General features: G+C 42.9%; 1 protein-coding gene across 1 annotated transcript in view; it reads right to left on the bottom strand.

Moving 5' to 3' along the window:
• Nucleotides 1–26,270, bottom strand: part of SND1 (staphylococcal nuclease and tudor domain containing 1) — a 417,946-nt gene that overhangs the window by 140,678 nt on the left and 250,998 nt on the right. Inside the window, exon 15 of the mRNA XM_060020832.1 lies at nt 7,327–7,468. Within this exon, the coding sequence (XP_059876815.1) occupies nt 7,327–7,468 (142 nt within the window). The remainder of the gene's footprint in view (nt 1–7,326; nt 7,469–26,270) is intronic.

Below are 26,270 nucleotides of genomic sequence, written 5' to 3'. Positions count from 1 at the left end.
GACTCTCTCCCCCTCAGTTGCTGGAGCCTCTGGACTGACTGGCTGGGAACTGCCATATGGGCCTTGCTGCTTCCCTCACCTCTGGGTCCCAGCATCACACCAAGATAAGCAGGCCAGTCTAAGGGAAATAATTAACTAGGAAGCGGGAGAGCAAGAAGGCATCTTTAAGTGTTCTAGCTCCAAGGTCTGTGGCTGCCATTAAACCATGCTGAACAAATCTTATTTTTATTGATGTCTTTATTACTCTGTCTCAATCAAAAAAAAATTAAAATGACTACTGAAAAAAATTGAATCCTTGCCTCTTTTACCCTGAGACACTCGACTGTGTCCTGTACATCTCCTTTGATGCCTCTACTGGTCCTTGGGTACCGGCCTTCCTAGGTCTCTTACCACCCAGGTCACTGCCTTCTGATCCTTCTGCAGTTTGCTGATGTCCTCCCTAAAAGCGTGGTCCTCAGATGGAACATCACACTCCAGGCCTGAACTGACGCGGCTGAGCCAGCACTTGGCTCTATCCCTCTCTGGATACTGTACTTCCGGGTTATGAATCAGGATTGCCTTAGCCTTTTTGACAGTATCACAGAAGAATAATTTTATAAAAGGCTAGGAATTGCTTCTCCTCCCCTTACACTTCTTACAAATATATTTTTTCTTCATGTCTACATATCCTGTACTTCAGTACATACAAGTACTTTGCTTGAAGGCTAGCACCATATCTTATACATTTCAATATTCCTAGCAAAGTGCCCAGTGGATATAAAAAATTATTAAATAGCCATGTGATTGAGTGACCCACAAACATGACGAGGCTCATTCTGGGGATGATTCACAATCTAAAGATGGAAGATAATCAGGCTGTAATAGTAGGCTTGCACTTCCATCCACGTGACCATGGGTGATGGTCTGCCTGCAGAGACGGGGAGCTAAGGGCAGAGCGCTGAATGTTCCACAGCGGGAGACCCAAGAAGGAGATTTACACGACCAGACAAAAGCAGAGGGAAAAATGATTGATGAGTCCATCCATTTCTTTACGCGACTCTCCCTGAGAGCTAATGATACAGGCAAAGCTGTTTGGCCTAAATGAATCGCACCCAGCTTTTGCCAAAAGAAAATGTTCCAGATCTTCCTGGATGCTCAAATACCACCTCCCTTGGGAAGTCTTTTCCATTCCTCAATTGACTGTTCTTTCCTCTGCATTCTCATGGTATGTTGCCTATACTTTTCATAGCTCCATTTTATTTTTCCCTGTTAAAGTTTTTCGTGTGGCTGTCTCAACTATTAGACTAAAAGACATTCAAGAAAGCAGAAATTATCTGATTAATTTAAGCATCATCCACAAGCTATCAGAGACTGTGTTTCTTTTAGTGGGTTTATAAAAATCTTGGCCTCATTAAAAAAGTCTCCCCAAACCTGCTTATTGTGCTAATATTTCCTGACAAGTGACCCTAGAGGACTTTCTGACACAAATGTAATTCGTATAATTCACAATGATACCTTTAAAAGTGAACAACTAGAGCAGCCCTAGAAAAGTTTCATGTCAAGCTGCCCATTTCCAGTAATGGGACCCAACTGGAAGCAAGTAGGAGGCAGAGACAGAACCAAATGGGCAAGTCCCAAGAGAAAGAATACTCCACTTTACAAATATCCATTAAGTTGCAATTCAATTAAAGTAACTGAAAAGAATTCATAAGTATCAGCAGACCCTGTAACTACTTAATTAAGGATAGAAGCCCAGCAAACACAACTACAACAACAGCCTGATTCATTACACCTCTGTGATAGCAGAATGGGATTTCTCACTTAAACATACATTGGTGTTGTGTTAATTTGGTTAGGCACTGGTAATCAATGGGGATCCACCATTCCTGGGGCCAGGAGATGAGGATGATATTCCTGTTCACCTTCCCTCTCCTCTCATTAAAGTTCTTGGTCTACTGAAACAGGCAGTTGATATTCCTATTAGGATTGGCTGGAGAAGAGACATTACAGAGACAGAAGGAAATGAGGTACTTTGTTCAAAGGCATTCAGGGTGGAAGGACACACAGCCAACCCCTTAGCTCATCATGCACATTCCCGCCACCATTTATCAAACCCCAGACATCTAGGACCTCTCCTTATTGCCTCCCTTGTCATAAGGCAGCTTCAAGAGGGGACTTGTAATCAAAGAGAAAAAAAAATTGAAAAATGCCAAAGGGCAGGCAAAGAAAAGTCTCATTTTCTGGTCTTGTTTCATATGACTAGGTAACTGGTTAATTATAAGTCACCTGCTGTGATCCACATGGAAACCCCCTGCCAGGTGGCTGCTGCATTCTTGGTGGTTTGTACAGTGAGTTCCACCCCAGGTGACAGACATCCACTCCCCACCATGCCAAACCTGCCTCGGTCCACAATTCCTCGCACTTATTGCTGTCCCACCGTTAAGAACAAACACAGAAATGTAAATGGGGTAGGCTCAGTGAGTTAAAAGACTCCAAATGTCTGACACAAGACTCCTTAGATTACTTTACACCGAAACCTCAAATTATTACCCTCTTCTCATTCAGGCATTTGGTTTACAGGCACTAATTTGATACCTGCTATGCTTAGCCAACAGGACAACTTCCTGAACTGCGCCCTCAGCATGACCCAAGTAGCCCAGAGCTAAGAAAGTAATGCAAAATAGGGCAACATAATATAAAGGTCACAGCAATAAGGCACACGCTCCAGGCCCACCGGTGCTGTGGAATAAAAACGTGAATCGTGGGCCAAGCAATCTGCAAATACGTGCCTCCGTATCCCTTTAGACGAGATACTAAGTAAAAGGTGACACACAGGACAAGTGAAAATGAACTAAAAACAAAGACTGAAGGTAAACTGCTTTTGTTCTAAGAGGAGGAAATGTATGGAGCTCACTAAATGCTAGATGAGGAAAAAGGGTGCTTTTAAACAAGTGTTGGGGGCCTGAGGAATGTTGACCTTTCTGTTAACTCCGGACAAGAACTTCCTGTGACTGCCTCTGAGACTGAAATAAGTGCACATAGGAGGAGGCCACAGCAGCAGGCGGGGGGACCTTGAACCGTCTCAGTTCTGAGGCGGTAAGGTCACCTGCTCACCGGCTGAACCTAAGCCAGGTGCTCAGAGGACTGAAGGGCAAGAGCTCTCAGGAGGCGCTGGCCTGTTAGCTACAGCTGACTTTGCCCAGCCCCACCTGCTATCCCATCTGACCAAGCAATCATTCCACATGCAGGGGTGCAGGAACCATGACGGAGAGGCCAGCTGGCTTGGGCCAAATGCCACTCCCTATCAAGCTGCGGGGCCGTCTGCCCAAAAAAGGCCACGTAAAAACGGAAAGTGTCCACCCCACCTTGAAATCCAGAGGGCTCTCCAAAAGGCTGGGAGTGATGATCCCAGCACATATGGGATTGCTGAACAATTCTCTTGACTTTCCCCTTGAGAATCACAACCCTAACGTCATTTCCAGCAGACGTCAATTTTACAGGGTGCAGGGCACATTCCACAGAGAGCTGCCAAGCCGTGCCATGAGGACCACCTTCCAGGTGAGCAGCTGCACGGGGTAAGCATCGTGTCTGTCTACGCTGACGTTCAGCTTTGTGGTTGGTCCCGGATGACCGAGGGACCCTTCTCTCTAGGATCCTCCAGCCATGTTCTCCATCGCATTCATTCTGTCTCCACAGGGTCACTGCCCTAGCAAACATTTACTTGTATCCTTTCTGAGTTCCTGTTCAGACTAGTGCCTCTCAAGTTCCTGATATCTTCTCACTTCATCTCTTTTATATCCTCATTAGCCAAGGAGACTTTGTTGAGTTTTACAGTCTATAACTGGCACTATGAAGACAATAGGTATACTGAATAGCTTTTCCAAGTATCCATACCACGTTCTGCACCAATCCTAAGAATTCGTTATAAAAGCACTCAAGATGCTGACATCTTCAGAATGTTCCCTTGACCCTTTAGCATTCACTTTTCTGTACTCCTTTTTCCATTCTATTAGACTGCTGTGAAGAGCAGTCTATTTTAAATTGTTCCTTATTGCCCACATTTACTCCCCAATCGTACTGACAAAGATCATCTGTGACTTACCAATTAATCAATAGTATAAAATCACTCCCTAGTTCTCAACTACTTGATCTTTTAAGGTAAAACCCGACACTGCTGACTCCTTGGAATTCTCCCCTCCCTTGGCTTCCAGAAGACTGCTCTCTGAGGATTCACCATCTAATCCTCTGACCACCAACGATCTGTTCCAAGAACCTACTCTTAGTGTCGCCCTTGCTGGTGGACATCAAAATCTGCCCAATAACTCAAGCCTTGGACCTGTTTACTTTCTTTCCCATACTCAATGTCATCCCCCATCCTTGACCAAAAAACCTCAGTCATTCCTTGAATTAGGAAGTCTTCCTCTTAAATACTCTTCCAATCTCTCCTCTCCTCCATCACCAGATTTCGGGCCTCTATCCCTCTTGCTTCTTAACCACTCTCCCAGCCTCCAGCCTCACGTATACCAATGTATCTACCAAAATAAACTTTCTTAACACAAGTGTGAGCATGACACACGCTCTGATACCTTGAGCGCCTCTGAGGGTCCACAGTATATTCCACAGAAGACTAGCTTCCATCTGTGTTTCCAGCCTTACCCTACTCTTGACTCTTCATACCCCACCAATACCAAAGGATTCATGGTTTCCTGGACACATCAGAATGCATCATACCTCTACATCTTTGTATACCTGCTGGTACCTCTATCTAGAATATTCCTCTCTTCCTCCCCTCCCGTCCTGTCCTTACAACATTGCAAACTCCTATTTGTCCTTTAAAACACAGCTCAGATACACAATCCCTGATCTCCACCTAACCAACCATTCTCTTCTCTGGGCTACTTCTGTGCATTGTAAATAATTCTATTTTCTCACCTAACACCCAACACTACAGTTTGTTCATGTATCTGTCTTCCCTCTAGCGCTTAAGACCTAGGACTGTGTCTTACCAGGATGCAGAGTTCCTTGCTCCAGACTCAAAGAGGAAAGCCAGTAGCTTTTCTTTTAGTGAGCATTTTGCTTAGTCAGGAGGAGGCTAGGACAGCTCCTAGCTCCTTCTCTTGATTTACTTGAATTAATGGGGAGGTCAAAGTCTCTGTGGTAGAGCCACAGGTACGTGCACACATACTGCACAACTGTGCCATTCTGTACAGAGTTAAGGAAAGCTTTCGTTATGAATTCACTAAGTCTTTGTGAGAAGAACAGGAAGGAAACATTTATTGATGATCTACTTTATGGCAGGCTTGCTCTAAACCTCTATACATCCTGAGCGGCAAGAAACTTTCTCCAGTTAACTGATGTGTAAACTAACGTTTGAAGTGAGTCAAAAAAACAAAACAAAACCCAAAAAAAACAAACCTCCCTAAAGTCCCCTGCTTGTACAGAGCAGAGCCATGATTCAAACCGAGGCTGGCTTTCTTTTCCAACTTTTCAATGTCCTGTATCCCTGCCAGGTTTCTAAAGAAATCAGAAGATGCATAATACAACTGCATAGAGTACGGCAGGAGAAAAATGGAAAAGCTTATGTTTCTACCAGGAATTTGCTTCTGTAATCTATCTTCCACAGTGTAAGTTAACTCAAGCAATGCCTTTTGAATTGCTAAGCTTAGAATAATGCCAAGTACACAGAGGAACCAGCTGATGCCGAGTTGAGTGATCAGGCTGCATGTGTTTCAGCAAGGTACCACCAGAAGGGTTCTGCAGGAAAACTCCAGGCAAGACAGGTTTAAAGCTCTGAGCCGGCTCCATTCAGGTGGTTTTACGTTTGGAAGCCAGAACCTCAATGTTTTCTTTCCCCTATAGATCTGCAGCCAGGTTTCCAGGAAAGAATAATACTGTTTCTCTTTCACACCTCTGGGATAAGGCTCTGCCAGAAGGATGCTTTGCAGGCAGAGAGCAAAGAATGAGTTGAATATATACCTCAAACCCTGTAACAAGAATTCACTGCTAAGAAACTCCTCTGCTACAGAAATCTTAAGAAAAAGGGCACAAATGGCTCCATGAAAGGACTCACACACACTGCCACTCTGCCCCTCAGTTTACTTACAACTCATATTCGCAGACACGAGAGCACAGCCCTTCGGCGAGGTATGGACTTCTTGCGGCCTTTCTTCTCTAGAGCTGCCCCTGAGCTGCAGAAAGCCTGCAGAGCTGGGCAGTGATCAGTAACCTCTTAAGAGAGCTCAGGAGCCTCACGGAGCAGTGAGGGCCAGGCAGCAACAGTGAGCTTCACGGCTTTCTGCTAGGTGAGTGACTAATCACACTTAACAATCCATTTAGTTGGGGCCTGAGGGAGACCCTTATGGGGAAGAAACCATCAGTGCCTTCGAGGAGAGCAAGGCTGAGGCAATCTGGCAGGGGATGGCAAACATGGCCCCCAGTTCTCTTCCCCCATGGCAAATTCTACCCCAGGATTCAATAGAAGTAGTGCTAAGGCAACAGGCTGGCCTCAGAGGAGGTGGCGTGCAGTGGGTAAACACAATGGAATACAATCTTTGGGAATGTATATCGGGGTGGGGTGACCTTCTCCCTCAAAGACCACAACTGCGAAGTACTGCTGGAAATAAATAACTTTCTTGTCTGCCGGCAGGGAAGAAATGAAACGGTCTGCTCCTTGAATGCACACACGTAAATTTCTCAAAGAGCACAGTTCACACACAGACTTGCTGGCTTGTGAAATGTTACTAGATAAGACAGGATAAGAAAGATGGACAGTCAGTTAGCAAAGTGAAGGAGGAAGGCTTGCCCTGGCATGGCACCCTTAGTGCAAGAGGGAAATACCAGGGACGCAGGGGCTTGTGAAGGTAATGTCACATCTGGGGTTTCATAAAGGATTTGGAAAGAATAAAAGAGCACAAGTGGCACTGCCTGTGGAGCTACAAGGGCAGAGTGTCTCGGCGCCTCTGTGGCCTTGCCCGTGACTAACACAGCAGGGCGGTCCATCCCAAATGGGCAACACCAACCGTGAGCACTCCATCATTAATGTTTTCCTACGTCTGGAATTCCCTTCACTCAGGCTGTGTTAGCCTCCCTTCACTACGGGCTGTCTTGTTAGCTGTCCTGCACTCCTACGTCCTGTGGTTGGCGGGAATGAGAAGCAGGACAGGACCAGTGCTGGGTCTGCAGTAACAGCAGGATCAAACCTAGGAACTCTGTGTTCACATCTCAATTAGAGGCTGAAGCACCTACATGGGCTCCAAGTCCTGTAGAAAGGAGGGCACGTGACCTCCAGGGATGACTTCCGAGCTCCAAGAAGAATTTTCAGAACAACACATAACACAGAAGACTTACCTGCAAGCAAGAAGGTGATAAGGCAAGTTTCCTTTGGCAAATACAGCTTGAGACGAGACCCACTGAACACATACTCCACCACGGCTTCAGAACGACCTGCCCGCTGAAGGAAGGGCAGAAACTGCTTTGCTTTTTGGGTGTCCTGGGGGAGAAAAGAAGAATCGTTAGAAAAGTAATGGAATCTAGGTAAATGTTTCTTTCTCTCTGGTCTAGGGCAAAAAGTCTGGCAGACCACAGGAAGCTGGGCGAAAAACCCTAGAATATCAGACATTTCTGAAACCAGGACAAAAACAAGATACCGATGTGACTTTCATAGGAGAAATATAGTTAATCAAAAGCTTCCAGAACATTCTCACTCTCTTCTCCTCTCTGTTCAATTACTAAAGTGGATATAAAAGTTAGGACGGGGCTTCCCTCGTTGCGCAGTGGTTGAGAGTCCGCCTGCCGATGCAGGGGACACGGGTTCATGCCCCGGTCCAGGAAGATCCCACATGCCGCGGAGCGGCTGGGCCTGTAAGCCATGGCCGCTGAGCCTGCGCGTCCGGAGCCTGTGCTCCGCAACGGGAGAGGCCACAACAACAGTGAGAGGCTCGCGTACCGCAAAAAAAAAAAAAAAAAAAAAGGTTAGGACTGTGGCCTGAAATGAGAATTTCACTCCTCTGGAATAGGAAAAAGAGCTCTTCTTCCTTCTACATAAAATCGAGGGGAGAAGACCAATACTCACCTTCTTTGGAGATTCATCTAACCTTTAATTTTCATTTAAAAACCCCCAAAACGGGCTTCCCTGGTGGCGCAGTGGTTGAGAGTCCGCCTGCCGATGCAGGGGACGCAGGTTCGTGCCCCGGTCCGGGAAGATCCCACATGCCTGCCGCGGAGTGGCTGGGCCTGTGAGCCATGGCCGCTGAGCCTGCGGCTCCGCAACGGGAGGGGCCACAACAGTGAGAGGCCCGTGTACCGCAAAAAAAAAAAAAAAAAAAAAAAAAAAAAAAAAAAAAAAAAAAAATAAAAACCCCCAAAACAAACGAACAAAAAAACCCTGTGACACCCGGATCCTGATACAGCCCCTAAAGCCCTTTCCCAGGAAACCCAAAACAGTTCGTCTTCAAACTTTAATAGGCTATGTTTTCCTAACAAGGAGGAGAGCGCAGCTTTCTTTGGGCACCGATACCGCAAGCCCTGCTCCCCACGCTTTTGAGGGATAAGCCAGGACCTGGGGCACACTGCTCCTGTTCCCAGCCTGGGAAATCTGCAACTGCAGGCTGTGAACCACAGGGACCAGTAAATACTGCATCACGTCAGCGCAAAGAATTACAGAAACAATAAAAACACATGAAACTGCACAGGGCTTTTTAAACTTTTTTCACACATCAACACAAACTGCATGCATTCCACCCTCAAGAGTGCCAAATCGTGGACCTTCTGAACCTCAGAGCTCTTAGCTTTGGAAGAGCTAAGAGCCACCAAGTCCTTTCAGTCTCTCAAGCTAATTAAACAGATGACAGAGTAAGCAAGCATCGAAGTATCACACGGCACGTGCTGGGGGACTAGTCACTGGATGAATTCAGGAGGTTTTCAGCGCAGCCAGCCCACTGGCAAACTCCCTCTGAGGACAGCAAGCTCTGCACACTTTCCTGACTCGGATGACATAAGCCGTCTGCACTCGCCAAGCTCTTCCTTCCTAACTCTGAGCGGCAGAGCTATTGCACCTAAATTCATGCACATCAGACAATGAAAATTTAACAAGCCATCAAGTATTTGAGCATCTTTACAGCAGCCAAAGGGGCTCCTCTAATTCAGAAGCAGTGAGGTAGGCTGGGATGAAAACAATATTTATAGTAATGAGATTCATCCTTCCCTTCAAACAGATTCCCAGAGAAAAGGAGAGGCAGTCATCAATTCTCAGTGTTTCTAAGGGCACATTGGTAAAAGGTAAGGTAACAATGAGCTTTAGTGGGTTGGAAACTCCCCCAATGAACACTTAAACAAATACGCATTCTACTATCCACACACAGTGGGAAAATGCCTTTCTAGCAGTTGGCTGAAGTCCAGAACAGCCAAGCAAGACAAATGCTCCATGGGAAAGAAGGCACTACTACCTGATTAAAATGCTCTTGCCATACTAGAATAAATCTGGGACATGATTCCTGAGCTGAGCCAATAAGTCAACAATTATCAAATTGATTATCACAAATCATTAGGCAACTTAAGGTCTCTAAAGAGAAGGCCTTCCCTCAAGACTGCAGTAATCTATATTTTTCAGAAATAGACATTTGCTCATCACTGTCTCCTGGACATATTTACCTGAGAAAAAGATGCTTACAGGAATAAAACAGCACACGCACAGGTACACCTTTAATGCAGCAGATTCTCCTATTTTGCTAAATGATTACTTAGTTTATCAAGAGACATACTTACTCAGAGAATCAAGGAGAAACGAAGGGGCCCTACTATTAGCTATGTAAGACACATAGACAGAGAGACAGACAGATAGATAAAAATGAACCAATGGATGTTCCTCACTCCTAAGTCTCAACCTACAACTTAGTCCTATTCCAGAAATACGCAGGAGGACAGCAAAGAGAATGTGGCATGCCATCGATTATGACAAAGATTAGAAGTGAAAGCCAACTGTGACAATCGAAGGCATGAAAGCAAATTTTAAAAGCCCACCACAATTGGCCATGTCTCTTTCCAGAGGCAAAACTGTAAGATAAGACATGGAGCTCCCCATCCTCTTGAGGCAAATGCTCCAAAGGCCTGGAGCAGGTGATATGCCCGTGGACCACCTGTTAAAGGAAAAGATGGAAATCTTGTCCAAGGTGGTAGAGTTTTAGAAATAAAAAATTCTTATAAAGCCAATTAAATTGAATAATCACCAAAAGATATCAACTCTTTCAAATCTCAGTCACAGGCAGGCAATGGTGTCTGTCTTTCCTTGTCATCTCAAGCTGTTCCTTTGCTTGGCAAATTCCTTTTCAATCCAAAAATTCTTGAAACCTTTAATATTTGTTTCAGTGGCTCAAAAGAAAAGACTGGCAAGGCAGATTGACAAGTTCCCTCAGGTGATGTAGCTGTAAGTCATTGTCTGCTAATTTAGCTATGGATTTTTTTTTTTTTAAGGAATTTTGATCATTAGAAAATGGACTAAATGCTATGGCTAAATGACTTGCCTTCCAAAGAGCCTGTGAAAGTATAGCAACGTGCTAGATTCCAATACTCATTTCTAAGGTTACAGCTATAGGTAAATAAGAGAAAGCATGACTATGAGAACCAGTATAAGAGTCCAGTTTAGGCCCTACTGAGGGGTTGAGGATGCCAGGCGGATCTCAGGGCAGCCAAGTGATCAAGTTCAAAGCATGTCATTAACACGACATTTAAATTTTTCTTCCAATAATGCAAAGCAGGACCTTCTAAGACTTAGTGAAGTGACAGAATTCCTTATAACTCCAAACATATTTTTAAAAATAAAGATTAAAGGCCTCAAATTTAAAGAGATAACAACATTGAGACTTAGGATGCTCACTTCAAGGTAAGACTATTAAATATCAAATGTTTCTGCTTGGAAGTCTAGTTGCAAAGTCCCTCATCCTCAGGTTTTCTGTGCTGTGGCTGGTTTACATGAGGTCTGGGCATCTATCTGCCATAGTTGCCATAGCTGAGTTACACAGTCTCAAGGCTTTGAGAATCCATGTAGATAAATTAGCTATAGTTTTGTTTTCTGTACTAACATTCCCCTCCACTGGTGTAAATAATCAAGAAGTAACTGCAGTGCTGAGCAGATAAGTGTTCTTTGTTGCACTGGCACTTTTCACATTACCTGTGCTCCAAAACAAACCAAACGTGAGTATTTTCCTGTACTCCTAGAAAAGCTAATTTAAGGTTGTATTAGCTACATTTAACCTGCTATTGTGGACGGCATCTCTTTAAGGAATGTTTCTGCCTCCTCAATGCACCTTGAAATTGAGAAAGTAATGATGTAACAAACATGCCTGGGGTGACTTCATTTCAAAGAATGTGAATATCTATCCTTCAAACTTACAGGAGCAGGGTTTTGAAGGACGCTGAAGAAAAGCAGGATGATCCTTAGGGAGTGGAAAAGGTTATAAAGACACCTTAATCATACACTCCTACTCTGCCCTCACTTTTGGATGGTCAGGCTAAATTTCTTGTAAATGTGGGTGCATGTGTCAATGCCTATAAAAAAAAAATCCCTACAGCAGTGAGACTGCAACTTACCTCTACAAAGTACCCTCCTGTGTAAGCAAACACACGTTTGAAATAACTGAATACAATGAATTACCAAGTTTGGGACAGTGGGAAAGTTGTGAATGGGAGTGGGGTGGGAAAGAGAACAAGGAAAGCAGAATCCTTCTATGGCAGGCACAGGACAGAGGTCCACAAGAACACTACTTACACAGCTAGGTCCCCTGCATCCTTGAAGAGCAGAACTTACATAAATCAAAGTTCTCTGAATTCTGGAACTGGGATTTCGGCTGTCCGTTTACACTAGATGTTAGCAAAGTGAATTCTATGATTTTTCCATTGAAAATAGCCATACAGTAGGCATTAACGTGGTTAGGACTGGTGAGAGGCAAACCTCATGGCACACAGAACAGCACAGGGAAATGGGAATCAGTAAACTTATTAGTTAACAATTAACCACTCAGGATTATCATGTGCAAGTCTCAAATGGGAACTGTTAATAATGAAGCTCACTAATTAGTTCCCATCATCACAATCACTCTTTGATTAACATCATAGGAAAAAGAACTAAAACCAAATACATGCAGAGCTTATAATGGTACCATGGGGGTATTCAACTCCACAAGCACTTGAGAAACTGAACTCGAAAGAGGCCCATCAAACGTGATGAAGCTTCCTGCAGGTATAGTTGCGGCCTGAACTGCCCACTCCAGCAAACCAGGAGCGTTTCTCCCCTAAAAGAGCTGACAATCCTGTATCTATAGGACTGACCTGAGGCTCAAGGACTCCAGAGCACAATGCTGTTTGGGTCCAACCAATCTTAATATTGAAGCAGCAAAGCCTATGTGTACAAGAGGACAGATGCAGAGAGAAAAAGAGAACATGGAAATCAGAACTTACGGCTAAGGATACTGAAGCAAACACACTCTGTTATTTTAAGCTGTATTGTGGTAATTCATCATCATAGGTATCTATCTTGTCAGGGCTCTCCAGACCAGGTGAATTACCTCTGCAACTATGTGGAAGACAAATCACAACTACATCCCTGACCAGAAAGGCAAAAAAGTCATCCATCACCGCACACTGTTCCTCCTTCCCAACCACAGGGCTCTACTGGCCCCATGTGATATTCCAATTCACACAATGAGTTTATGATTCTCTTTGAGGAACGAGCTGCATAGCAAGATAATCTCTTGACATAAATGGGGCCCTGAGAGGAGATACTTGGGAATAGGCCCAGCTCCAACATTACCACAAAGCACTTAAACATTTGAAGCTCCCCTTCCCTGGCTGGTTATCAATGTTTCGTGGTGAAGTGTCTGTAAACGGGACTGGTAGAGGGTGTAAACATCAGTGAGGTGCAAGTTTAACAGGAATGAAGTGAACACAAGAGAGAACCCTAGAGAAAACCACTCTGGGAAAAAAAATTATAAAGAAACAAACCATGAGAAAAAACAGGTGCTGAAGCTGGCCATCAATAATCTTTCATCAAGTGTCATCTATGGTTTAGTTTCTCACAGTGTTTAGTTAGCTGGCACAGCACCTCACTCAGGCTCCAACACGTCAGAAAGTAGGAGAAATCAGGTTTCAGGCTCCGGGCTCCATTCCTGGGAGCATGAAGCAAGAGGACATTTGCAGGAGTCCTAGGCTGGAAGAAAGCCCTAAACTTGGGAGGCTGCATTCTAATCGGGAGAACACTCAGGGAACATGACCTTCAGTTTTCTTCCCTGCTTCTACTTCTTTACCAATTATTAAGGGAGGGCAGCCTAAAAAAGCAGAGAGCGCCAGTGTGGTGTGCCTCTCACACTGTAAGAAGAAAGCTGTTGACCATGTCCTTTGTGTCCCCAACATGGAGGGGAAAATGCCTCCGCCATCAGACTTGAAACGTTGAGGATGCGCCTGACCTCTAGAGCCCTGCAAAAGACACGTGTCTATGAGTATTTTTATTTGGTTGGTCTTGCCCACCATCTATCTCTGTTCCATGAGGTACAATACTGAGAAAAGAAAGCAGGACTTGGCAAATGTTAAGAAGAGAAGCACATTCATGTGTTTAGAATGAAAACATGCAAAGCAGCATCCCAACAATCGTGGCCGTCCAACTAAGAGCAAGTCAAATCCTGTTACAGAGATTAGAGGATCCCCAGAATATGGCCTGGACTTCATCTGTCATCACTCCAAGCTGGACATAACTGAAATCTCCCTCAACAGGGCTCTGGATAAACAAACTGTAGTCCACTCACATGACAGAATGCTACTCTCCAATAAAGAGGAAGTAGGCAACAACGTGGATGGATCTCAAATACACGACTCCATTTCTACGACAGTCTTACAAAAGTTAAACTGTATGGACAGAAAGCAGATCAGTGGTTGCCATAGATCAGGGGAAGGGTTGGGGGTTGACTCCAGAGGGGACGGAAGCATTCTGGGGGATGATGAAAGCCTCTTTTCTTGACTTTGGTGATGGCTTTGTGTATACCTGTTTATCTAAACTCCATAAGTTACACCTAAATTTAAAAATAAACAAGAAGGGCTTCCCTGGTGGTGCAGTGGTTGAGAGTCCCCCTGCCAATGCAGGGGACATGGGTTCGTGCCCCGGTCTGGGAGGATCCTGCATGCCACGGAGCGGCTGGGCCCATGAGCCACGGCCACTGAGCCTGCGCGTCCGGAGCCTGTGCTCCGCAACGGGAGAGACCACAGCAGTGAGAGGCCCGCATACCACCAGAAAAAAAAATTTTAAGCAGAAAATAGTTTGGATGAGAAAGCAAGGGGTTAGAAGAGCGTAGAAAAAAAATCTTAGCCATTTCCCAAAAGCACCATAAGAAAGTATCAATTCTTAGGCAATGGCTAAGAGAAAGCATGATGTCATCCCTCAGTTGGCTATACAGAGGAAATATTCTCATCAAATAATGAAAAGGGTACTACTAAGTACATATGCCTATTGACATTTCTTTTCTACCTTGAAATAAAATCATTCTGTGATCCGGATTAATGTGAATAAAATAATACCAAATTCCCAATCAAATGAAAATTCTGTACAGGCTCAGAGATTATTCTTTTATCAAATGACTTTCAGTTTCCCAAATTTAACCAGCTGAAATTATGCTGTGAGAACTATTCAATTTAACCTTTAGAAATGCAGTTACAGCCTCTGAGCGGGAAAAATCTGCATTTTATCACCAACAGGAAATACGATGCCCTTCGTTTATTCTCTAAGACAAGAAAAAAAAAGTCTACTTATAAGTTTAGTATAGAAAGTGCAGACGGTGGTATATCTGTGTCTCAGATAAAGAGAGCAGATGTAAATTTGTATCTACTTAGGATAAGGTATCAACTTTTACCAGTATGCTCTCTTCCTTTCTTCAATCCTCTTTCTTTAGCGTGGATGACCAAGGCAGGGCCAAGCCACATCCCTCCTCAGGTCTGCTATTCCACTCAACTGTCTCAAAGTTATGGCTCATGATTTGTGGTGTTCACAAATAAACTCCACCTTCTTCCCATCCACTATTTCATCCCAAACTGCCCCTATTCCCATTTCTACAGACTCTAGCTCTCCAACAGATTACTATTACAATTCTTGGTTAAACTGATATTCAGCGTTTCTAAAATCATGACTTTTTAAATTACAGCCCTCCCTGGAGCGCTCCCATCTGCCTATTGACCTCTGCATAAATGGTAACCCGTGGGGCCTGCTACACAGCAGATGCCCTGGGCCGACCCTGGAAATTCCCTTTACATCCTTTCCTAGGTTGTATTTCCTGAATCCATGCCTTCCACCATAAAAACCTTCCTCCTTACAACCTTTTCCTTAAAAAAAACAAAAAAAAAAAACAAAAAAAACCCCCACTATATTTTCATGGAGAAAATGTCTTATCTTGGGTCAGTTAAGTAAATACAGGATTGCTTTTGTAGATTTTGTAGATTTTATTCGGGCGAAAGACTTTCCTATTCATGAGAACATTGAATCAACACATAAATTCTTTTCATTATCTACGAGCATAGCAATACACTATATTTCTGATACCGCTGGCTGCTTTAGTTATATGAAGAAAACATTTTACTATGAAACTTAATTATAACTGCTCAAGAATATGGACATAAGAGACAGTGGTCTAAAATTACCAATTTATAACCAAAAAAAGTTTAAAAGGGAGCTTAACGCACTGGAAGGCATACCTTCCAATTATTTTCAGGTTAATTATTTCTCAAAAAACATGTAATTTATCCGAATTGTAGAAAAACCAATTTATATCACAGACAATTACATTGATAAGAAAATAGTTAAAGATAGCATTACTATTTTAAATTGGTAAAGATAAACACAATCAATAGGGATGTGAAAAAAAGGCCATTTAACTTTTTAACAAGTCTGCTGTTACTTTTCTAAGAAAAAAGGATAATAAATTATTATAGGAATACCACAATAAACATCTCATACGTTACCAGAAGAAGGATGTGAGAACTGTCTAAAAACATAGCTTATACCTGTATGTGACAGTAAGAATATGGAACAAAGCACTCAACCAGCATCTGAAACTCTGGATTATCAATTACAAGGCTATGATTAAAAAGTAACATACAGGTTTGGGGCTTCCCTGGTGGCGCAGTGGTTGAGAGTCCGTCTGCCGATGCAGGGGACACGGGTTCGTGCCCCGGTCCAGGAAGATCCCACATGCCGCAGAGCGGCTGGGCCCGTGAGCCATGGCCGCTAAGCCTGCGCGTCCGGAGCCTGTGCTCCGCAACGGGAGAGGCCACAGTGTTGAGAGGCCCGTGTACCGCAAAAAAAAAAAAAAAAAAAAAAAGTAACATACAGGTCTGAAGTACAATTTTTTCTTTAAAAATTTTAGATCGATTTTTATCACTTCTAAGGTCTCTATATGCAAGAGGTGAGAATTTATTACAGAACCACAAAAAGGCTTGAAAGATATAATTAAAATAATACGTGCAGAGTAAAGAATTTAAACGATAGTCTGACAAAGCACAAGTTTTCATTTCATGGGCAAATCAAGAACTCAGAGGCAAGGAAATTGATGCCATGCTAAACTCTGCCCCAAATGAGACAAGAACACACAACTTCAGAAAAGGATGGAGGAGGAAAAAAACACAAAAAACCAAGCAATCTATGACATAATATAAAAAATGAAAATAAATGTTAAATAAAGGTTACATGATTAAAATAATTTCAACATCCCCTAAAAGTACTGTGAACATTCAGCTTTGCTTGCTGACATGCCAATTTATGTCCGATAAATTAAGTAAAAAGCATTTTGAAGGAGTTAATATTTACATATTTAAAGTGCTAACGAAAATAATTATAAAATTTGCAAGGTTAAGTTCAACTTTTTGAAACAGAGAAAAAGGATATCCAGTATGGTAGAAATTATTAATTAAGACAAAAGGTGGTCAGTGTTTAAGAATAACAAATGCATAAAACTAAAATCTAATCATTTTACTCAATAAAGATTTATAGGTAAATAATGATCATGCTAAAACATGTCATGCTATCCTTTGGTCTAAGTTTCTACTTTATGAAATTGTTCTAAGAAAATAACTACAGACTATGATTTAGCTAAGGAACCAATGTTCGTGTGTGTGTGTGTGTGTGTGTGTGTGTGTGTGTGTGTGTGTGAGAGAGAGAGAGAGAGAGAAAGGAAAAAATATTCCAAATAAACTAAATATCCAACAATACATAAGACACAATATAGGTAGACATTAAAAGTGAGGTAAAAGAGGAATATTCATGTGGAAGAAGGAATTAAGCACCTATTATGTGTCACTGTTCTAGGCACTGACTGTACCGTTAAGAATAAAAGAAAGTCTCTGTTCTGAAAAAACCTTTCATCACTTAAAAAAGAGAGGGGGGAGGAGAGAAAATGAAAAAAGAAAACAACCCCACATTTTGGTGAACAGATGTATTCTTATTGAAAAATTTCTGGTAGTACTAGTAGAGATGATTTTCTTCCTTTGGCTTATTGATATTCAATGCATTTAAAAACAAAAATTTTGACAGAAAACTTGTGCTAAGAACTGTGTACGTTTTTGTTTTTATTTTATTTATTTATTTGGTTGTGCCGGGCCTTGGCTGTGGCAGGTGGGCTCCTTAGTTGCGGCATGCATGTGGGATCTAGTTCCCTGACCAGGGACTGAACCTGGATCCCCTGCATTGGGAGCGCAGAGTCTTATCCACTGCGCCACCAGGGAAGTCCCCAAGTTTTTGTTTTTAAAAGAAGAAAATACATTAATATTCAGGGCTGATTCAGTTTTGCCCAGATAAACTTGCAAATTATTCAGGTCAGATAACTCTCTCCAGTTTTTTTTTTTTTGAGCCAAGAGTCAACATTCTCTTGAGTGAATTAGTTCTTCATAATTGTTCCACATATTTTGAGACAAATAAATATTATGGACACTGTAATGAAGTCTGGACACTGATTTGGAAAACATCCCGACCTAAAATTGCATGTGACGCGTGCTCCGTGATTCCTTCAAAAGCATCATCTAAAGCACAGAGCTTTACGGCACTGAAGACAGCAAACTAAGTAGCTCTTTTCCTAAGGAATAAAAGTTTAACTTAGATAATTATGGTTCAGAGCCAAAAAGGAGTGTCGACATTAGGTAGAAATACAAACAAAAATCACACATTAGCATGATGCAAGAATAAGAAAAACGTGTTCCTAGTAAAGCCAGCAGCACGATGTAAAGAGTGCCATGGTTGGGCTCAGAAACAGATTTAATAAAAAGTACCCAGAATTCCACACATACATGAAAAATGTGCAATGATAGGCTAAACAATAAAGAAACTACCCTTAAAGAAAAATAACTTTAAAGTTGTTAGAATTGTCGTCTTTTGGCATATATTTGGGAATTCTAATTCTTCCTAAGGAAAACTACAGATTTAACCCTGCCTCCAACCAGTGACTTTACAACTTTGATATGATGTATTTGCATATGGATATTGTACTGAGGTTCTAAATGTGAGGTTCTAAGGATCTAGCCTATCAATTGAACAAGACCTCCAACTAACTCCTCCTTTAGGCCTCATTTTAAAATCACTTAAAAGATGGTCTCTGGGCACATGGGAGAAGGGGTAGGCTGTGAAGATACATTGTCACAGGTCTCTATACTTCTATCACAACTGTAACTAGAGACCGAATTGTGTATGACCTAGAAGGACTACACCTGTACTGTTTAATGTTATATCCTCAACACCCAGCACTGTGCCTGGAATATAATAAGCTTTTGATAAATACTAATTGTTTGATCATTCATTCATGACTCAACATGACAAATGCATCTAAAACACAAGCCAGATAGCATACGTTAAATGTCAAGGAGAGATAATGGGGCAGTAAAAGAACTCAGGAGAGAAGGAGTATGATTCGGGGACTTGGATAAAAAGTTTGCAATACAAATACTACTGATGAGGATGATGGATCATTTTAGAGGACTTTCTGTAGGCTAGGCAGGACACTCAGCCATTTAATAACCACCACCACCACCATATGAACCATGTCAACTGTTCTAAATACTTTGGATGTATTAACTCATTCAAGTACACCACAACCTAATGAGGTAATAAGGGCCATTATTACCTTCATGTTACAGATGAGAAAACCATGGCACAGAGATGTTAAATAACCTCAAGGTGACAAATTAATAAGCAATCGAGCCAGGACTTGAACTTGGCTGATCTGATACTGGGGCTCATGCTACTAATCATGTACTCCGTACTGCCGCCATATGCTAGAAAACAGGCATCCCTCCTGTTGTATCCTTCTACTAGTCTACCCACTTCTAGTTACTAACCAGCACAGTTAACGGTACATCTAAGATCTAGGGTCACATTCGTTCAAACACAATTTCATACTGTTTAGGTCATCTCCCGGCAGATCAAATCTAAATCAGGCTCTGTGAAGAGATACAAAAAAGATCCCATTTTCTCAGGAGTTTATCAACTATTCAGGAAAACCACTGCACATATGTCAACTGAGACGGGTTACCAATCAATATATCAACAAGTACAAACTCATGGTAATAAGTGATTGTGTAAATGCTGAAGTAAGGCATGATGAGAAGGCAGTGAGGATCAAAAGGGAAAATTGCCAGGAAGAAGAGAAAGGGCCTGAAGGAGGAGGAGGGCATGGTCAGGAGAGCTGAGACAGCTACTCAGAAACAGCACATCCATAAGGGAGTCGGAGTCAGTGGACTGAGAACTGGAAACGGTGGACTAGACTGAATATGAAAATATTCTCTACGGTGGGTGAAGTAGCCAGGCGTGTTGCAATAATGTCCTACAAGAGAACACAGGTCTTCCTCCAAATTCAAACCCTTCCGAATCTAATCTTGTCTTACGAATTCTATCATTTCTTCCTGAGAACACCCTTTCACGAGGAACTGAGGCACAAAATTACTAGGTAATTCCAAAGCCACCCTGAGGTCTGATTCGAGAATATTTATCTGGACGTCAACACTGCAAGTAGCGTACAAAATTCTGTACAACATATTCCTTAGGGAATATGTTGGAAGCATGCTAAATAATGCCTTACAACTTGAGTAAGCAGAATGCCTGTGTAGGTAAAATGACTTACTTTGAGATGTTTACATAAGCAATAGCCACAGGACAAAATGAGTTCAATCTAGGGCTAAGCAGTGTTATGATGGTGGAGAGTGAAGCCGTGGCTGGGCAGAAATATTTCAAGTTTCATCACATCACTCGGCAGTCACAGGACAGATCAGACAACCTGATCTCACACCTGAACCTGGGAATCGGGAATGTTATCAACTGCCTCCAAAATACCTGAAGCATTCATTTAGCCAAGTCTGCAATGGGCTCATTCACAGCCAATTTGGACCCATGAAATAGACTCATAGAACACTCCCCACATGCACCCAGAGAACAGAAAAGAGAATTGAAGAGCATGAACCAGCGAGAGCAGAATCTGTGCTAGAGGCAACTCTCTCTGGAAAGAGATGACATTTTTTTCTTTGGAAAAAATGCTCCTGGACTCCCTCAATTTCTTTTCTCCTTTCTTTGAACAAAGGAAGAAAGACACAAAAATTATAGCTCAGGACACTTAAATAAAAGCTAGGACCCTGTTTCTCAGAGCTCCTTTGTAGGCGTCCCCCTGTATGAAGTCAGTTAAACAAGGAATCAGAAGGGAACTAGACAAATTTGTGGCAGAAAACTTCCTGAAAACAGAATTCACAGCAGTGACACACCAAGTCTACAGATTATTTTGGAAATAAGATGTTTTACTGAAAGAAGTAACAAATTTTAAGAAATGCTGTCTCTAATAGTGCTCTAACCTCTGGACAAGTCACCTGATCAAACATTTCTTCAGAGGTGCTGAAATTCAGAGCTGGAACACACCCACCAAACGTCAAGACATAGGGCCCTGTGCTCAATGTCCAGTCCCTCTACCTCAACCTATTATGGCGCCTGAATTTTCCAACACAAATGCTTGTCGGACTGTGACCACCTAGAGGAGTGGGATAGGGAGGGTGGGAGGGAGGCTCAAGAGGGAGGGGATATATGTATACATATAGCTGATTAACTTCGTTATACAGCAGAAGCTAACAAAATATTGTAAAGCAATTATACTCCAATAAAGATGTTAAAAAAAAAAAAAAAGCTTGTTGGTGAAAAAACGGCAGACCCAGTAAGGTACAGGATGGAATTGGGCATTCTGCAGATGAAAGAGACATATTCACTTTAGAACTGTATTTTTAAAAAGAACTTCTACAACCAAATGACTCTTCATATTTTCAGGTACAAAGGAGGCAATAAAAACAATGTTACAAGTAGTTTTGTATTTCTCTCTTGTTTTTGCAATTTCTTCCCCTATCCGCTTAAAGGATAATTTTCAAACAGGTAAAATCATGACTTCTATACAAATATAAAATAAAGATGTGTCAAAAATTTTATTTAAACTCACTAATTCATGAGGGAACCAGAAAGATATTACAAGTGATTCAAAGCAGAGCCTGGAGGATGGATATATATACAGGCAGCTAGAAATGCTGAAGTCAATTCGCTAAAGACGCAAAACTGTACAGCAAAACTATAGAGTGAAAATGTAAAGTTTGAAAATATTTCTTTTATAAAGTAGAAATTAATTGTATCTGTCTATGCAGGGCCACATTTGTATAAACAGGAATCATTTGCATCTTTATTAGGTCTTCACAAGTTAAATTCCCTCTCCACAGGGGTGCAAAACATGCCAGTTAAAACGTAAAATAGATAGCTAGTGGGAAGCAGCCGCATAGCACAGGGAGATCAGCTCGGTGCTGTGTGACCACCTAGAGGGGTGGGATAGGGAGGGTGGGAGGGTGGGAGACGCAAGAGGGAAGACATATGGGAACATACGTATATGTATAACTACTGATTCACTTTGTTATAAAGCAGAAACTAACACACCATTGTAAAGCAATTATACTCCAATAAAGATGTAAAAAAAAGCAAAGGGGCTACAGAATCAGATAACCCCAAAGGGTTTACTAGGCAGCACCCAGCGTTCCACTGAAAGGATACCCAATAATCATCTTGCCAGTTTCAAAGTCCACTAACAATTTCTCCTGATGTCCCAAACTAAATAAAAGAGGTGAGAGATTATGTCCTAGATTTCATGCCCTACGGTGCAAAAAAAAATCCACAACAGAAGAACTCAGTTAAAAACTGGATTAAATTTGTAAAAGGAGGTACTTAAACACAACCACTAACTGTGGTAGAGGCTGAAATACAATCTTTTTAAAATTCCAGAATTTCTGTGCAATTTCATTCAGAAACATGTTCAGACTAAGAAAGATAGACTTCTCTCTTATTCCCATGGAAAGCATAAATGCTTTCGGATTTCTTTAGAAGGAGAGAGGGATACCCCTGCAGTTCTGGGGAGTGTGAATAGGAGAGCTTTACAAAACAAGAACTGGCCACACAGGACTCCTAGGGCTCAAAGAACTATGGACAAAAGGCCATAAAGCAACGCACTCAGCCATTAGGGAGGGCGACCAGCTGAAGCAAACTCCCCCCAAATCAAGGTCTCCTTAACAAACTCCAACTCTTTTGCAGAGGGAGAAGGGAAAAGGGAGCTGTGGGGAGGGATGGGAGGACAGGAGAGGAGAGGGGGAGGGGATGGAGAAAGGAAAGAGCCTCAGCAGCATGGGAGAGAGACTCCCAGGGTAGCTGCCACTCTGCCCTCGCAGCTGCCTTCGCCACGGGGCTGCCGTGCATGTTTCTGTGCTGTGAGAGTCCTGGTCACCGAGCTGCACATTGCAGTCCGACTGGAGTGGCTGGAGTTCAAGAACCTTCGGGTGTGGGGAGAGGAACAAAGAGAGCAGCAGCTTCCCCTAAACTGGCAAAAACTAGAGTTGCCAAATGCAGGAGAGATGCAAGAAAGCACCTGAGAGCCCAGCACTAGCACTGAGCCTGGCTTCCCCGTGAGCAGACATCAACCTTATGGAGCACATAAGGCTTCCAGCAGCAAGGTCAGCAGCCGGTGCGCTGGCTCTTGCAGGACAAGGTTCTTCTGGGATTTCCCCAGGGGAGCAAATGTATAGTGTGAAGGGAGCTCTAGTGCTAAGCAACCAAACTCCCAGGCAGAACCCTAGGCCTTGACCTTGTGTAGTCAGCACAAAAGGGACATTAGAGGGTTAGGAGGTTACTCAGAGGCTAAGGGAGAGTAAAAGAGGGAAGAGCTATTAAAACAAACAGGAAAGGAGCGTCGGTACCATCAAATCACCGGTGATTAGAAGCTGAGAGGAACCTTAGGGTCACGTAAGCAGGAGGCATTCTAAACAAGAAGGCCAGAAGACACACAAGGGAACTGCAGTTTAACACAGGCCTAAGTTATAAAGCCCCTGGGTGACTGTACTGCTTTACACCTTCCTCGGACTTACTGGACAGACCACTTTTTATATCTCTTCAGCCGAAAATATTTTAAAACTCTTACACTGAGGCCCAACTCCATTGGGAGGTAAGAAAAGATAACTTCTATAATGGCCCCCAAGACTCATGGAAAGGGTTGCCTCCAACACCCCGAGGAAAAGAGGACACTGCTATTCAAGTTCAAAAAGATACTGAAAAACCAGAACCTGAAGGAAGAGGTCAGGAGGACATGCTTAAAATCCTGCTTATTTATTTTAAAGGAACACTTCCATCCTTTATATTTGCATGTGAGACTCTGACTGGGCAACTCCGCAGGTCTTCATGATTTAATGGAGAAAGCAGGGACCTGAAAATCTGACTCCCCCTAATCCCCACCCCCAGAGCTAGTCTTTGGACCATTCTAGGCCACGCTTAAGCACATTCGTATTAGTAATAGTATGTATCTCCAACAAAAACCACTGATGGATAGAGGAGGTTACCAAGCAGTCAGTATGGAACGTGAGCAAAGAAGACAATCTTCAAGTGAGCCCGACCAGAAGGCAAGGAAGGAGAGAAGAGCAGAATAAACAGCAGCAAAATCCGCTTCCAAGTCATCAGGATTCCGCATCATGGAAAGGCAGAAGATGTTCAGGAGATGGACAGCCCCATCCTGGTAATCGGACCCGTTCTGGGGCTGTTAGAAATGTGGCTGAAGTGGATAGGATGCCAGGCTAGGCTCCAGCCTCTCATGGTGTCGTCAACACACGTCATAACCCCACGCGCACCTGAGAGGAAAGAACACATGACAGGAAATAGAGGAAAAGTCAAATAGACACTATGACTCACCAAACACCAGCGGAGGGAGGCAGAGGAAGAAATCGGTGCAACGCGGCTACAACCTGAGGAGTGGGAGCCCTCTCCTACCTCAGAACCGTAATTGATTTGTCTGATTTACCAGAACAACAGCAAGCCACGCACCAGCCACATTTTATTGCCTGTTTCACACGTTATATCTGCAGGAGACTGTATTTATTACAGAGGAGGCTACGGCAAAAACAATAATAAACCGAAGATAAGCAACAGCCTTATATTCCACTGACGCGCATTCCGACTTTTTGTATGCTGGTGAGGGAGGGAGTGGAGAAAGGAACAGGGAAAAACAAAACCCACTAAAAATGAAAACATGGTTGTATGAAGGGAAGCAGTCACCACAGAACCACCCTCCAAATGGAATCAGATCTAGTACCAAGTTGATCAAATTCTTAGCGGTTTCACATTCACAGGAACATCCCGGCCTGAAGGGTAACCGGACAGGGGTAATAAGGACAGCAATGACAGGTGCTTGTAATAGGCTATTTCCTTCACCTTCAAAAGTCAGAAATAAAGGAAACCAGTAACTGCTTCAGGACCCAAATTACCAGATTTTTCTTTTTTTTTCCTTTAGTGGATACCCTGAAAAACAGGAGTAGAGATGCAGAAGAGCCAAGTTTATCCAAGCCGCAGTCAAAAGGTAGGTTCATCCAATTGGCATTACACACAGATACCACGAAGCTTACAGAAAACACAACACTCAGCTGACGTTAATGTCAAAAATCATCTATATTAACAAAATCAAAACACAACACAACCTAAACATTGGGGAGCCATCGTAACATTTTTGAAAAGTCAAAAAACTGTAATGCGTTCTTGATATGGGAAGGGATGCAAGAGGCTCAACTGGGGACAGGAGAACACAAAGTTAGAAAGCGTGTTTAGTAGCCAACACCTGAGCGGTCAGTCCTGGGAAAAGCTGATGAACGCACATGAAAAGGCCTGCTTGTTTCAGCACCACACGAGGAGGCCCGCATCTCACCTGCCGAAGCAGTCAGTCTACACCTGGGTTACTTAACTTCCCACAATAGCAAGCAGGGCTTGCACTTGCTAACTCGCTACAGGAGGCATTTTCATGCACTCTGAGCCTTACCTGCTGAAATCATTTTTACAAAATACAACAGAAGAGATGGGAACAAGGGGTAGAAACCTGACTCTAAGAGTGGGAGGCCATTAAGACCAGAACAAATGTATGGGTTATTTGTCTCACAATCATGATATAACCTCTTCCCCAGAGCATATTTCTTGAGTGTTCAGAGAACAAAACGTGAAGAGCATATGTGTCTTCTCCTCCTCCAAGGATGTGACCTCGGTTGGGGTGAGAGGTCATGCACAAATATCAGTTCATAGTCAATTACGGTGGCAGCATATTGCATACAGTGTCAGCTCAACAAAAACTGCCATTTACCACGACCTGCAACTAACAGAGGGGCCAACGGTGGGAGGGAGAGACACAAGGATTAAAAAAAAATTGAGAAACTTTAATGAAACCACTGTATATGCTGTATTACATGGCCTTTATTCCAATGTTTGTTTCTTCAACCAGATGTAAACTATTTGCCCATCTGACCCCACATGCCTACCTGTCCCTCAGTAAGATAACCAGAATGCTTCAGGAAGCTGAAGACCCATACATCTCACTTAAATGGCACAAGGGCACCCAAAACACACATACTGAACACGACATTGTGATGGAAAGAAAGGAAGGTTAGAAGGGGGAGACAAAACTTGTCTATTATACAGGGCACCAAAAAACGCTGCAATCTAAGCTGAATAATGTATTATGAAGGTGGACAAGGTCACTCTGACATCTGTTAAATGGAATAGCTTTTTCACTTCCACTCTCCCACGTGATCTAGCTTTCTTCTTTTATTTATATGGTAAGTGGGGAAGCCTGAGCTGCATTTAGCTATCTATCTATCTATTTATTTATTTGCGGTACTCAGGCCTCTCACTGTTGTGGCCTCTCCCGTTGCGGAGCACAGGCTCCGGACGCGCAGGCTCAGCGGCCATGGCT

This window comes from Delphinus delphis, chromosome 9, assembly GCF_949987515.2.
Source record: "Delphinus delphis chromosome 9, mDelDel1.2, whole genome shotgun sequence".
In the NCBI taxonomy this organism is placed as follows: Eukaryota; Metazoa; Chordata; class Mammalia; order Artiodactyla; family Delphinidae; genus Delphinus; species Delphinus delphis.
The sequence above is the reverse complement of the archived record's forward strand: the minus strand, read 5'-3'. Positions and strand labels throughout refer to the sequence as shown.